General features: G+C 51.6%; 1 protein-coding gene across 8 annotated transcripts in view; it reads right to left on the reverse strand.

Annotated features, from left to right (window-relative positions):
* Window positions 1-15,958, reverse strand: part of Gpr68 (G protein-coupled receptor 68) — a 21,324-nt gene that overhangs the window by 1,601 nt on the left and 3,765 nt on the right. Inside the window, exons 1-4 of one of the 8 annotated variants that reach the window (XM_005390303.2) lie at window positions 8,553-8,987; window positions 7,024-7,109; window positions 4,107-4,218; window positions 1,180-2,070 (exon numbers count right to left, since the gene is read on the reverse strand). In XM_005390303.2, the coding sequence (XP_005390360.1) occupies window positions 1,180-1,981 (802 nt within the window). In that variant the 5' untranslated portion in view covers window positions 1,982-2,070; window positions 4,107-4,218; window positions 7,024-7,109; window positions 8,553-8,987. The other 7 variants (XM_013517223.1, XM_005390296.2, XM_005390298.2 and 4 more) reach the window with 7 other exon arrangements.

Consider the following 15,958-nt stretch of genomic DNA (forward strand, 5'->3'; position numbering starts at 1 on the left):
CTCTCTCTCTCTCTCTCTCTCTCTCTCGCTCCTTCTCCGTGTGTGTGTGTGTGTGTGTGTGTGTGTGTGTGTGTGTGTCCCCACTCCAGACCCCTGGTCTGGCACTTTGGGGCAGGTATAAACAGAAAGCTAAGTAGCAGAAATGGGTCAAGAACTTGGTTAAGGACAAACTGACTATTGGAAGGAGCCCAGGCATCTCCCCAGGAGCCCTGGACTTTGTCTGCCATTAGCCTGCAGAACTGAGGGATCTCCTCACCTCACTCTGTACAGCATGGTGTGGCTGGAAATGGGGTTTCTGTTTCACCCCAGGGCCGGAAATGCCTCCACCTCCCTTCTCCCCATCCAATCTTCCCTGCCCACCCTTGTGAAGTGGCTTTCGAGTGCTAACAGCAACAATGCAGCTTCGTGTGTCACAGCATCAGGTAACAGCCGTACATTTGCACAGGTATCATCTGTGACAACGGTGATGCTGGAAGGCAGTGGCAGATAAACACCCAGGTCCCCCTGTCACCTCCCAACTCCCCAGCCTCTGTGTCCTCGAACTCCACACTCCCACTCCCAGCTGCTCTTCACAAACTTCCTGGAAGTGACAGGTCACTGCCTCCCTCCCACTAGCAGCCCCAGCTGGATGCCCAGGAACTGACAGCGCTCATTCTATCCTGGACAGTGCCACCAGCCTCAGCAAGCTGGAGCAGGCCTCCAGGGGCCAGAGAGACCTGTCGGCGCCCAGTCCATCCATACCTCCAGCAGAAGAGGCACCTGCCAGGTCAAAGCGGGAGGCAGCCAGATGCAAACTCAGGACCACAAGACGGGTGGTCTGAAGGCTCAGGCCTCACCTATCCCCACATGTGGGTGACCCTGACTAGACCATGGGGGGCCCTCCTGCTCCAGGTGAGCTAGGGGTCTGGAAGGCTGAATGGAGCTTAGTTAGCAACTCAGGCTCCTCCATTTGGGCGCCACTTTTCCCAGAGGCTTCGGGGGCACCCAGCGGGTAGGCTTCCCGAGCCCGGCTGGTCCTGGCACAGGTGAGGAAGGCCAGGCAGGCCCCTCGGATGCGTGCCAGGTCCCTATGCGTGGTCTCGCTGACAAAGCAGTACAGCACGGGGTCGGCGACGCAGTTGAAGCTGGTGAGGAGCAGGGAGAAGTGATAGGCGTTGAAGATGCTCTTGGCAAACTCACAGCTGGCCTCCCAGACACTGCGCACCAGCAGGAGCACGTGGTAGGGCAGGAAGCAGGCCAGGAAGATGACCACAGTGCTGAGCACCAGCCGCTGGATCTGGTCCTTGCGGCTCTTCTGGGTGCCGTGGCTCCGGCGCACGGCCTGCAGGATGCCCCGGTAGGAGGCCAGCAGCAGGCACAGCGGGAAGAGGAAGCCCACCAGGAAGCGGTAGTAGTTGATGCTGCGTTGCCAGGCCTTGATGGGGTAGTGCTCGAAGCACACGCGGTGTCGGTCTTTGTCCTCGATGACCTCCTGGTGCATGAGGAAGAAGATGCTGCTCAGTAGCTCCTTGGCCCAGATGACCACACTAACACCCACAGCTGCCTTCAGGGTACGAAACTGGTGGAAGCGGAAGGGATGCGCCACAGCCAGGTAGCGGTCGATGGAGATGCAGCAGAGGAAGCCCACGCTGATGTAGATGTTCTCGTACAGCAGGATGCCGCACACCTGGCAGGACAGGTCGCCATGGGACCAGTGGTCATGCTGCAGCACATACTGCAGCCAGAAGGGGAGTGAGCAGATATAGAAGAGGTCCGCCATAGTCAGGTTGCACAGGTACACGCCCAGCTCGTTCCGGGCCTTGATCTGCAGGTAGCCGAAGTACAGGGATAGACAGTTGGCTGGGAAGCCGACTACCAGCACTGTGATGTAGACCACTGGGGCCAGAGTCTGGTGGATGGTGTGGTCAATGTTACAGCTCAGTGAGGCATTGTCTGCAGTGCTGTTCCCCATCTTTGGGCTGGAAGGGGCCTCACCCTTCATGGGCTCAGGGACTCCCCACCGCCATCTTGTTTACAGAAGGTGACTCAAGCTATAGCAAGGGCAGGGCATCACTGGTGGTGGGCAAGCCCCTGCAAGTCAAAGGTGGGAAAATCTTAGCATAGTCATAGCTAGCATTTATAGAGCACCTGCTGCATGTAAGGCATGCTTCTGTATGTTGTACTCCTTTCATTTATGAGACATGATTGAAAACTATGGCAAATGTTACATTTTTTTAAAAAAGCTATTATAGCAAAAGGCATATTGCCATTAGTCACCCCTAAAACACTCTCCCTTGCTTGGAACACATTATTCCGTAGTTCTTGCTATTTTCTGAAGCAATTCTGGAAGTCCTCCTTCAAGAGTGCCTTGAGTTGCATTATTGTAGCTGCCTCAGTGTGCTGAACTGATTCAAAATGTTTACCTTTCATGGTCATTTTGACCTTGGGGAAGAGCCAGAAGTTGCATGGTGCCAGATCCAGTGAATACGATGAATGAGGACGCAACATAATGTTATTAGGAGCCAGGGTTTTCTATTGGATGGCAGTGGGCAACCGCATTCACTGTACTTTTGATCACACCTTGCAAAGGCACTCACAAAGGAGGACTTTCAGAACTGCTTCAGGAAGGGGTAAGAACAATGGGGTAAGTGTGTTGGAAGTGAGGGGGAGTGTTTTGAGGGGGATTATTGGCAATGTCTCTTTTACTCTAATAATTTTTTTTATTTAAACATTCACCATATTTTATAATCACCTCTTGTAGATTCTACCAACCAACCAACCAACCAACTTCCATGCAAGTAGAATACCTAAATGGTTCTCATACAAAGACCTTGGAACGTGGCTTATGGTTCCCCATTCTTTCTCTGGCTTTTCTTATATAGGTTCCCTATTCTTTATTTATTTTCCTGGTCTCTGTTTGCAGCAGGGAAGTCCAGGAGATCTTAGGAGCATGAGCCCAGCTTAAGCCCAGCTCTCCAAGGGAGGTGCAAGGCAAATATCTATTCCAACCCACACACAACACCGAGGGCCTCACACTCCAGGCCACAGCAATAGCATCACTCACATTTTTCCTACGTGCTCATGGGATGGCATTAGTTAGATCCATTAACTCTGAGTCCACACGTCCTCCTGGGGACTTCTACAGACAATCTTAGAGGAGCTGTGGCCTTGTCCATGTCCTATTGTGCTTTGGCAAGGAACAGAAGTTCCCTGCAGGGCCCAGCCCGGACTCCTGGTTGCTCCTTAGCAAGCACTACTTCTCTGCTTCTTTGTGGAGCCTGGGAAAGATTTTGGATCAGGGACCGAAAGACATGACCACCAGGCCAGGCCAGCCACTCTAGGGCTGTGCAAGTCACTTACCTTTTGGGAGCCTCATTTTCCTCACCTGGAAAATGAAGATACGGACACTTGCCCTGGGGATCAGTATCAGGGCCACATCGAATGACAGATGTGAAGATAAGCGGCATAGTTTTGTTTTCTCCCCAAAGGGAAAAAGGGAGTCAAAGACAGTATTCTTCATTTGAGTTAGGGGAAAGTTCACATTGTTGAGAATTTAACAAAGAAGATGCCAAACACAAAGTAAGTTTTAACTAGACAGAAGAAAATGTTTTGCTATAACTATACAGTATTTATCCTATTATGTCTGCCTTTTAAAGTTTAGTATGTTTTCAAGATTCATCCTTGTTGTAGTATGTGTCTGAATGTCCGGCTTTTTAAGGCTGAATAAAATGCTACTATATGCCAACTTCTGTGTAATTACTTGTCAATAGATATTTTAGGTTGTTTTCATCTTTTGGGTATTTCAATAATACTGTTGTGAATGTGGATGTGCAAAGACCTGTTCAAGTTCCCAGTTTCAGTTCTTTAGGGTATGTAGTCAGAACTGGAATGGCTGCATAATATAGCAGCTCTGTGTTGAATTTCTGAGGAACCGCCATCTTGTTTTCCATAATCGATATGTCATTTTGCATCAACAGTGTACATGAGCATTGTTTGTTTATCTGCTTTCATCACATGTTTTGGTGATGAGAGGAAGGGAAGAAGGAACAATTAAGGACTGGGACCTTCCAACTGCACACAAAGGGCTAAGTCAGAACTGGACCCACACTGTGGGGCCAGTCACTCACCAGGATCACACGAAGATGTCAACAGCAGCACAGGTTCCTGCATGGTCCCCAGAGGGCACCCACTCAGAACTGTTCATGTTTGCCTGGCGTTCTCTAGGCCAGGTAAAATTCACTGGCGGGAAGATACAATCCATTCATTAGCACAGGCTCACAGGCTCCAACAAAACAGGGCAAATGAAGCCACCATGAAAACATGTCCTGTCATGTCTTGGAAATTCCCTGAGAGTCACCAGGCCCCAAGCCTGTTATTTACGAGTGGTCAGTATATGGTTGTGTGGAGTGGGGTGGGGCAATGGTTTGTAGTTCCTCTTTCCTAGGCCAGCAGTAAGCTAAAATCTGACAACTCAAGTCAGAAATATTGCAGTCTGCAAAGCCAAGAAGAAATATTTGCTACATTTAAATTAAAGCATGTCCTCTGGTCATTTTGGAGCAGAAATAACAGCGGATCTTAAACTTGGGTGCACTAGAATTCCCTGGAGGCAGATCACAAAGCCCCACTCTCTAGTTTCCAGACTTGGTGTTCTGGGTGGGGATGGAGGGCTCAAGAATTAACATTTGGAAGACGCTCCTGGGTGCTGTGGATGCTGCTGAACTGCAGGTGCAGCCGTGGACCACGCTTTGAGTGGCAAAGGAATGGGGAGAGTGAGGTCTTGGGCTCAGTGTCTGCACTGAGCTGCTCTGGGCTGCGTAAGTTCCCAAGTAAGGGGAGCAGAGGCAGCCACAAGGGGAAACTTGAGACCCCGCAGAGACGTGAGCAGAACTGAAATCACCCCATGGGCATCTCCAGACAGATTCTGCGCCTCAAGAAGTAGTGACTGAACCTGTCCACGTGCCTATAATCTTTTATTTGCAAAATATTTTACTATTTGCAGAACATTTTACTTCTGCCATCCTGTCTCATCTTCACAACAACCCCACATTTTAGATGTCCACATTTTAGACGAGGAAACGGACATTCAGAGAAGTAAAGCAGCTTGTCCAACAGTCCTGAAGTTCAGGGTTTCGTGAGACAAGTATTTGTGGAGCAGGTACAATGTCCACAGCACCAGGCTAGGCATGGATGACCGAGCGATAAATAAGAAAGGGGTTGCAACCTCAGGGAACCTCCAAGTTCAGAAGATAGGGATGCCACTGCCACATGTGGTGCCATGGGCTTCTCTCCCGCACAAATTCAGTGTTGGTTTGTTCTTTTCACCCTATGCTCACCCTGTGTGGCAGGCCATCTCCTCCAGGGTCCCAATCCCATTACGCTCTGATGATTCCCGGACCTCTCCTTAGCCTGATATTGCACAAGCTGCTCCTGCTGCCTCACAGGACATGTCTAGTGAGGCCTATGCTGGGTCCATCATCTTCTCCTCCTACTCGTCCTTGGAAGGGTTACTCCACCTGCCCAATCACTCGTGTTGGGTGCCTCGCCTTCAGTTTCTTCCCTCATCCCCATCCATAGCATTAAATTGTACCATTTTCAACACTTAAGTATTCACCACATCCGTCTCCTCTTTGGCTCTCTCACGACCACCCCAATTTGGTTTAGTCAAGATGCTCCTCCCCGCCTAACCTGAGAGGCACAACAGCATCCTGTTGGGCTTCCTGTCTCCGTCTTACCACCTCAAAGCTATCCTTTAAAAACAAATCTAGGGGCTGGGGATTTAGCTCAGCGGCACAGTGCCTGCCTGGCATGCGCAAGGTCATGAGTTCAATTCCTGGTACCGAAAAAAAAAAAAGTAAAAACAAATCTAACCATATCGCTCATATCCTGCTCCCATGGCTCTCCAATCATCCACCTATCCATTTATCAGCTCACTCATTTACCCATCCAACCATCCATCTTCCCACCCATCTGTCCATCCATTCATGTAGGTCTCCATTTATACAATACTCAGTGAATTTCTATTACACAGAAGGCACTACTCTCAATACTAACCCCCAGAGCCAAGTTACTTTAGACTTCTAGAGGAGTGGGGAAGACAAAAGAAACAAGGTCATACAAAGGCACAAGATTTTATGGAGTTATTGGAGATGACCTAAGCTAGCCAGGAAAGCCTGTCCTGAGCAGTGACAGTTGGGCTAAGCTTAGAAGGAGGAAGGGCTGCCTAAGCAGAGGGCAGCATCTTCCTGTGGAAAAAATGTGTGCAACCCAGCAAATATAAGAGGAAGAGGAGGAGCACGTTGGGGGAACTGAAAGTAGCTTGGAATGACAGGCTCTAGGTATAAGGTGGGCATAGCCAGAGAAGAAACAGCAAGAAGCTGTAGAAAGGACAACTAAGTAGAAGGGAAATAGGTCACAGGGGCAACTCTGAGAGGTTCCTTAGTTTTTAGTCCTTAAGGCTTTCAGAAATTATTTCTTATATGGATGGACGGGTGGGCAGGTGGGTGAGCGGAGAGGTGAATGGGTGGCTACATGAAATGTAGATGGATAGATGAGTGAGTGAGTAGGTGGATGAATGGACAGGAGTGTAGGCAAATGATTGGATAAGTGGGTAGACAGATGGGTGGATAAGTGGTGGGTGGGTTGATTTGTGGGATGAAGAATGAATAGAAAGATAGATGAATGGATGAATGAGTGGATAGATGGGTGAGTATGTGGATGAATGGGGGAAAGATTGATGGAAGGGCTGATGATAAGAGGTACATGGATCGACAGAGGAGTGAACAGGCAGACAGATGAATGAACGAGTGGGTAGACAGATGGGTGGTGGGTGGTGGATAGGTAGATGGGTCTGGCAGATTTGAAGCTGGGTTCTGAAGCAGTGATGTCATGAATTGGAACAGGAAAGGGAAAAAGAGGATAGCATGGCCTCTCTTCTTTGGTTGCCTGAGCTGGACAGAGGCTCCTGCCTTTTCACACAGGTCTGATCACAGTCAACTCTTGCTTCTGCCATTTCCTGAGGCCAGGTCGCCCAGCTGGAAACTATACCTTTCCGGGAGTGTCCTTTCTCTACCTGGCTTCCAGAAAGCTTCGATCTTCGAAGAGCAAAGACCCCCATTAGGTGCAGCAGGGTTCTGCAAATGGGAAACACAGGGTGGAAAAACCAAGTCACGGCTCTCACGAGCCCTCCACTCACTGGACACATTTCTGTATATTCATTCTCTCTCTTGCAACACCATACTCAGGGGTTGGGGACATAGCTCAGTGGCACAAATGTCTGCCTGGCAAGTGCAAGGTCCTGAGTTCAATTCTCGGCACCCACCCCCTGAAAAAAAAAAAAACACCACACTCAGCAGCCTCCACTTTACAGATGAAAAACCTGAGGCTCTGAGAGAAGAAGCAACATGTACGAGATTCCGACAGCTGGGATGAGGCAGGCCAGGTTTTGAACTCCACCTGGCACACACGTTCCTCTATACCTCACTCTTTCACTGTTATCAGGGTCACCTCTGAGCAACTGCCTTCAACTGCCAGGCTCAACCAAGCTCCAAGTCTCAGAAAGGCCACTTCAGGGGTCAGCAGGCTGTGCCCTGGGCTGATCCCCTGCACCCAGAGGCTGCTCTACTAGGCTAACTATTCCTTCAACATCCACTGAGGAAAAAAGCCTACTGTGTGCCCAGTCCCTGGTCTCCCAAGGCGGAGGGCACTGCAGGAAGGAACTGCAAGGTCAGTCTCATCATCCAGCTAAGAAATTGGAAAGATACTACACACGAAGTGATTCAATGCCTAGAAAGCACATCTTTAGACAAAGGCTAATCAGCATAGGGGGGTTTCATGGACTCTAATGACCAAGGGAAACGAAGCCCCCAGCTGGAAGGTAACATCTCTTTGACAGGAGCGGGTGGTCTCTTACAGGTTCCAAGTCAGCGGGTGGGGAAGCCTTCATGCTGGCTCTCAGGGGCACATAAACAGTAATCTCATTCGTCACCTTCTTCCGTGTGGGGCGCTCAGGCACGCACAGACTGTTACTCATGGTGCCAGGCGCTGCTGGTGGGGGCCCAGCCCACGGAGCTGCGGAGTTTCCTGCCGGCCTGGTCTCCAGTCCCTGGAGCTGGCCAACCCTCCCCACTTCACACAAGCCATTTCCTTTCCCAAAAGAGGCGGTTTCCCTCTGAGGAAGGTGTAGAAATCAGACTGCATTTTTCTTCAGTTCCCCATCTTTCCCTCAGACAGCCTCATTCCCACAACAAAGGGACAGTAGAGTCTCATTTCTAAAGCCCTTGGAACAGTTTCAAAGGTCAGTGTCATCGGCACCCACACAGTCCCAGAGTCTCGTCTGCTAACCCATTTCTCAGAACCTAAAGCCCAGAGAGGCTAAACGAGTTGCTCTAGCCCACACAGAAAATCAGGTCGGATCAGGAACTCAGGCACCAACCTGCTGCCTTGAAGCTTTATTTTTTTTTTTTAACCACAAACCATAGCAAGAAACACACTTTTCCCTGGGACCCAGCCTACCCAGGCACATCCACACCCATGTGCACGCACAGGGCAACAAACTTCCCCCAAGCAACACTTACCTTGATTATTTTCTGTTCTATTTCATTTCTTAGATGCAGCTCATGAGCTACTAAATGAATTTTCTGACCCCCAAATGGTTTAAAAACAGCAGGACAGCCCCCTGCCTGTATTGCCTGGCTTTCTCCAGAGTACCCAAGTCTCAGGGAAGCAGCGTGGCCTCCACAGCGGGGTGGAGGAGCAGACAGGAAGAGGGCAGTGAAGTCCCAGGCTCGGCAGCTCCAGGAATCAGGATGATCAGGATGGAGTCCTCTGGCGGGGGAAATGGGATGAGACCGCTCCGCCCCTGCCCGCCCAGCTCAGCTCTGCCCCACACTCTCCAGCTGCCAGGACCCTGCAGCAGCTCCGCGGAGCCTGGGTGGCCCTGCCGCCAGGACGACAAGCTCTCCCTCCCGCGATTTCCCGCAGACTGAACCTCCCAGTGCCAGAACAAACCTCCCAGCACCGACTAGAAAATCCCCAGCCAGAGGCCGCCCATTCCTGAGCTGAGGCAGAATCATGTGAACTCCAATCTGGTGTCAGGCTGGGTGGTTGCCGAGGAACCACACGCCAACAGGAGGATGAGGGCGGCGGAACTGCTCCCTCCTCGCATTCTCCATCCTTCAGGCTCTCCGCGCACGCCCAGGTGGGTGAGCGGCCCCACCAGCCACGCTAAGCCCTCAGCTGGGGGGCAGGTGCCCTCAGGAGGAACCTGCTGTGCTAATTCTATCCCCGAACCAGGAGGGACAGGACAGCGAGCCCCTGCCACGAGGTCCTCATGGTGCCCCTCAAGTCCACACCCCGATGACTGCAGAACAGGGGTCACTGCTATAGTGTGGATGTGGAAAGGACAAGGAGAGGAAGCTGGGGCAGAGGAAGCTGTTTTCACTCCTGTCCTCAAGCTGTTACCCTTCCCCAGGGAAACCAGCATCTGGGTCAGTGGGTCTCAGCCCTGGGCTCCAGCTTTAGAAAACACCCAGGAGCCTATGAAAATTACAAGTGCTCAGGCCCCACCCCGGGGCTAATTAAATCGTGCACAGCTTGGGTTTTCCAAGCCTCCCTGGATAGCTAAAGGGCTGCCAGGGTGAGGGACCGCTGCTGTAGAGAAGACGGAGTCAACAGGTGGGGGCAGAGGGGTCAAGGTTCTGGGCAGGAAGAAACGAACTTCCGTGTTTGAAACTGAAGCAGGGAGCAAGCACAGGGCTCGGCCCAGTGGGCTCTTCTGGCTCTCAGGGGCACACACTCAGTGCTCCTCCTCCCCTCACTGCACAAGGACCGCTGGAGGTTTCTAGCTTGGCTCCCATTTGACAGGTGAGGATACTCAGACCCCTACGGACAGAGGCTCAAGCCAGGGCCTGGATGCCAAAGGATAAGGGAGCTGTGATTGACACCTGCTGTTGGCTTCGGGCGCCTGGCTCTTTTGCCTCAACTACCTCCCTCCAAGGCAGGCTCCTTGGAAGCTGGTTCCTTTCGGAGCCAGGGAGCCAGTGTACACTGTGCAAGTGACCCTGGGGAGATGTAATTTCTCCTTACACTGTCACACGCTCTGGAGGACTCACATTCTCCAAGCAGCAATTTGCTGTAGTCCTGTCAGGGGGACTATAGCCAGGGGGACAATTGCTATAGTCCTGTCCTATATGAGTAGCAAATGCTACTACGCAGCAGGCCTTTTTTCAGCTGTCACTACATCAGCTGCTTCTGCTAGGCCTTAAATCACAAGCCAGACTGCCACTTGTCCTGGTGCAGTCATCTGCACTTAGATACAGACCCAGTTCCTGAGTTGTAGAGGTGTGACTGGTCTTCTCTGTTCTCACATGGGAGGACTTGGGGGTTAGGAGTGCAGGACAAATGTGACTGTCTGCCTACTCCCAAGTCACATTCAACAAAAATAGCACCTATGAGCCTCTCCACAGGGCAGCCCAGCCCAACAGGGCATGCAGATGTGGGTTGTCGATATCACCGTCTACACCTGCTGATACCAGGTGTCCGCTCCTGCCCCCAGCAGGTGTCCCTTGCCAGGGACCACAGGTAACCCAGGCCCCCAGCTGGCACATGCACCTATTCCCACCATGGGTAGGAGCCCCTCCTCTCTCCAGGCCAGAGCCTTGGGGGTACAGAGGGAAGGTGCCCTTTACTTCAGCCTTACGGAGTCTGTGGAGCCCACTCACAGAGCCCACAAAGCCCATGCTTTGTTCTTTGGTGCAAGGATCGTTTTTTCTAAAAGCAAGAAGAGAAGGCTAGAAGCGACACCATGAAGCAACTCAGGGTCCTAAAGGCCCCTTAACCTCCACCCCGACAACTTCTCTAAGGAAACCTACAATTAAGTAAGGTAGTGAGCCTGTCATAAAACCACAGCTTCTGGAGAAGTCCCGCCCCGCGCCCTCCAGGCCTCCACCATCTAGCCCACAGTGCAGAAGGTGAGCAGTGCCAACCACCAGAAGTTTTTGCAGAAGGAGCCTGAGCCCAGCGCCCTGCCCCCACCTCTGTGGCCCCTCCCATCCTGGAAGACAGAGCACCTGAACCCGGCCAGGCCTGCCACTGGCCTCATTTTCCCACCCCTCCCCCAGTGATGGCAGTCAGGGAGCACCAGGGACTCCTTCTCGGGTGGCGGCCCCAGAAGGCTGAACCCTCTCCTGCCCCAGCATAAATGTCTGCTCCTAGGACCTGGCTCTGAAGGGCTGTGAGCTTTTCTCAGCTGCTCTGAGAGCTGCTTTGAGGGCCACAGAGTCTGAGGCCACAAAACCTGCAGGGAACCTCTGGAACCTCCAGAGGCTTAGGCAGCCTGGGACTCAGCATAGAGAGGACCCTGGGGCCTGCCCACTGATGGCACCATGCATGGCCTCCAGCCCACGGCAGCAAACCCACTTCCTGGCTCCAAGACCTTGAGGGTCACACACCCTACTGACCAAAGGATTTCTGTGACGTCAAAGGAAGTGAGGCCCAGCAAGGGTCTGCACATAGTAGGTCCTGAGAGAGAATAGCCAGGACACCATGACCACTGTGGTGGCGAGGATGATGATGGCGGCACTGCTCCATCATCTGACTCCCTAGAGAGAGTGGAGGATGGCACCAGCTTGTTAGGGACACTGCCCTATTCCCTGCCAGGGTCTGTAGGTGCTCAGACCGATGTACTGATGGGAGACAGCCAGGGTGAAGGCCTAAGAGGTTCCTGGGGGTTCGGACAAATATAAGGGAAGCTTCAAGTTGGCCATCAGCAGCCACAACAGGACCTCCACTGACTTGCATCCCCAGAGGCAGCCTTGCACTCCAGCACATGCTCGGCCACCTGCACATCCCTTGGGGTTGCACTGCTACAGGCTGGACAGGGGCCCGGTCTGACCTCAAGGTGGCTTTGCTGCGTCCAGGTCCAAGAAGGTAAGAACAGAGAATGTCCCAAAGTGCCCTGGCACCAAGGCCTTCTTGGGATTAGAGGAGAACTTGGAGCTACTCAGCATGCACAGCAGCCACTGCCCCTTCCTGTGCTGTGAGCTAGGCATGGTGATGAGCACCTTTTGAATACTCTCCATTTTAATCTTCACATCCACACTATGCCACAGGGTCATCTATGTTTCAAGAATGAGGCAAATGAGGCTCAGAGATCACAAGCAGCTCACCCAGGGGCACACAGCTGGCAGACAGCAGAGCTGTGATTTGAACCCAGGGCTGTTTGGCTCACAAAGACAAAGGCTCTTGACCACTGCATTTCTGTCCTATTGCTGCTGTAAAAAACTGCTGCAAACTTAGTGGCTCAAACAACATAGTTTTCTCCTCTTACAGTTCTGGAGCTCCAAAGTCTGACATAGGTCTTACTGGGCTAAAAGCAAACGGTTGGCAGGGCTGCTTTCCTTCTGGGTGACAGTCCGTGCCCCTGTGTTTTCAGCTTCTGGAGGTTTGCAGCTCTCCTTGGTGGGGAGACCTTTCCATCTCCAAAGTGGTGTGGACTGAGCCTGTCACAGAGCATGACACCTGCTCTCCCACCAGCACGGCTGCTTCTGGGGCCCTCCTGCCTCCCTCTTCCATGTCCAAGGATGCTGGTGATACCACTGGGCCCGCCCAGGTAATGCACATCCTACGATCAGTGGATTAAGAACCTTAATTCCATCTCTGACCTCAGTTCCCCTTTGCCGTGTACAACAACAGTCACTGGTTCTGGGATTAGGAACTGGACGTCGGGGGTTGGAGCGTCACACCGCCTCCCACACCCACCATGCTATACCAACTTAAAAGCCTCTTCGGCAGCACTGCTCAAACGTCAGTGCAGGCAGAATCTCCAGGAATCTTCTTGAAGCACAATTTCTGGTTCAGTAGGTCTGAGGTGGGCATTTCTAACAGGCTGAAGCCCGCCTTTCTCTCCTTCTGCCCGGTGATTAGAATGATGCTGACATTTGCACACTATATGCTCGGTCACTGAACGGGGGTGGACAAGAAGGAAAGAAAGAGGACAGGAAAGAAGGAAGGAGGATTGGTATCTGGATATTGCTCCCTACCCCCACCCGAACCAGGACAAAGTCCAGAGCAGGGAAAGCAAAGCCTCTTGGACCAATCAGCAGGGGGTGCCAAGGGCAGCTGTGATGGGGCCTCTGGGCGGGGTTGGTGTTGGAGCTGTGCCCCGAGCCCAGAGGGTGGGCAGCAGCAGGCTGAACAGAGAAGGAAGGAGGAGGTCCTCACCTCCTGACACCCTGAACTGTGGCCCAATTTCTAGTCTACCCTCTTCCTGGCCTCGGCTCCTCTTCCCCAAATGTCTCTCGTCCATCGTTTCCATTTTCTGCTTCCCAGTCTTTAAGGCCAAATCCTGCCCCTACCCTCAAATTCTTCAAAGCAGTGTTTCCCAGGAGGACCTCAGGACACCACCCTCAGCGGCTCTTGGATGCCTGTTACAGGCAGGTCTCCAGGCCCTGCCTGGAACTCACTGCCTCAGAATCTCTCAGTGCTGAAGTCAAGGGGCTTCTTTTTTTTTTTTTGAAACAGTTCCCCTGGGGGGTTTTGAGAGTGACACACCTTTAAGGCAGCCCCAACATCACCCTCTCCAGGCAGTGCTGGCTGACACCAGGGGGTAAACCTGTCTCCCTCCACTCTGCAGCACGGACTCCATCCCTCTCTGGGTCCTTGTCATCCTTCCCTGGCTGGCTTGTGACTCTTGAAAGATGACAGCCTGTGTTTCATCACTTTGTGCCCAGGAGAGCAGGGCCAGAGCTCCTCCCACAGAAAGAGGATGCTTGGGAAGCTTCAAATGACAGCTGGGGACATGGGGTAGGCCCCTTCGTGCCTTGAGTTGGCACCACGTGTGAGGCACGGCGCTTTCCATGGTGCCTTGCAATGCTCCCTGCAGCCCAGCCAGGCACACGTTATCATCCGGCTTTGCTGAAGGCCACGCGGCTGGCAAGCGGCAGCACTGGACTCCAGTAGAGTCTGCGTTGGCTGCGTTTTAATAATCACCACGTAACTTGTGGGAGGTACAGGTATGGATGATCTGCGAGGGCCCACCTCCCCCGCTAGAGAGGGAGCTGTATGAGGGAGGAGCTGCGTTGTCTCGTCCTTTGCCAAGGACAATGCACACCCACTATGTCCGGCGCCGGAGGGAATAAGTGGCTCTACAGCCCATTTCTTCCTGCAGCCTGCCTGGAAGGCAAGTGTGGCTGAAACCCACGGCCACATTAGAAGCTAAGGAACTGGGGGAGACAGACAGGATACGAATGAAGCAACAGGGAGAGGGTGGGTTTTGACCCAAAGGGTGTGTGTGGCTGGCCCTGTGTGAAACTGCAAGACCACGGATGCTGCCCACCTAATGAGACGCTTGCCGCCACGACAGGCTGTGGGCTGAGAAAAATCAGACTGGCTGGGGATCCTTCCTGCTTCAGGCTGCAGCGGAGACCACAGGCCTTGGGGTTGCTATGGCAACCCTGGGCCTACAGCCCCCACCGCCGCCTGCCTCCCCATCCAGAGTGCTCCACCCCATCAATTAATAACCTAATAATGTATGACAACAGTCACCGCCAACTCCCAGGCAGAAGCCCTCTTGAAAACAAACAGACTTCTCCAGGGAATTGAAAGCCGCAAAGATGCTCATTATACTTGACCCCTGGTCACTTGCTAAAATCTATTTTCCTGAATCTAAATTACTATCTCTGGCTTCTCCCTCTCATTTTAAAGGCATGGGGCTGGCAGAGATGGGGGTTGAAGATTCCCAGGGAAACAGACACTAGGGAAACCACTATGTGGGATGCCTGCTCCTTCAGCCCCGAATCGGACCAAAGACGCTGATGCTGTGATAAGGCCCCGGACATAGACAGCTGTGCCTCTGCTAGCCCTCTCCCGGGCAAAACCTCGCGTCTTTGCAAAAGGTAAATTCATTTGTGGCACTCAGGGTAAAAAATGAAAACGCAGATGGGAAGATTTTTAAGTTGCAGTGGCTTCAAGATGGCTATTTATTATGGAGTGAGAGTCTAAGTCCCCTCTTCTTAAGTGCTGGTAGCATCTGTGATGATTTAATCAGTGAAACAACACCGGACCAGCTTGAGTCCAGGCCTAAAAGAGCAGGCAGCAGCCACTTCCTGCGTCTAGGGAATAACTGCTCTTGACACCTCAGTGGCCCTTTGTAAAAAATCGGATGACTGTAGGTACATGTGGCTGTTTCTGTGTCTCCTATTCTCTTCCATTGGTCTGCATCTATTTTTGTGCCAGTACCATGTTGTTTTTGTGCCAGTACCATGTTGTTTTTGTTCCTATGGCTTTGTAGTAGAATTTGAAGTTGGGTAATGTGATGCCTCCAGCTGCTTGGGCTACTATAGGTCTTTTGAATTCCATATGAATTTTAGGATTATTTTTTCTAGTTCTGTGAAGAGTATTTTTTTATTTTGTTTTGAAGCTGTACTGCCCTTTGGTATACTCCCCAAAGAAGTAAAGACAGCATACTATAGTGATACCCGCATGTCCACATTTGCCAGCAGTGCAATTCACAACAGCTAAGCTGTAGAAACTGTAGGTGCCCATCAATGGATGGTACATACACCCAAGGAGGACAAGGTACATATACCCAAAGGAGTATTATTCAGCCATAAAGAAGAACAAAATCACATCTTTTGCAGGAGAATGGCTCAAACCAGAGACCATCAGGTTAGGTGAAATAAGCCAGCCTCAGAAAGTTGAACCACATATATTTTTTTCTTATTTAAGCAATTTAAAAGTTTTTAAAAACAAATAAATTAAGGAGAAATGACAGAAAACTAGAAGGTAGACTTTTAGAGATGGAGAAAGGCATCAGGAGGAGAAAGAAGGAAAGAGGGGGAATGAAAATAATCAAAATATATTATGTATATGTACCAATGTACCAGACTCCTCAATCTCATCCTTCTGAATCACGACCATTTACCAACTTTAAAATGCTTTAGCAAAAATTGGAAATAACAACAAAAATAAAAACAGCTAAGAC

Source organism: Chinchilla lanigera, unplaced genomic scaffold (genome assembly GCF_000276665.1).
Source record: "Chinchilla lanigera isolate Chin_1 unplaced genomic scaffold, ChiLan1.0 scaffold00037, whole genome shotgun sequence".
Classification (NCBI taxonomy): domain Eukaryota; kingdom Metazoa; phylum Chordata; class Mammalia; order Rodentia; family Chinchillidae; genus Chinchilla; species Chinchilla lanigera.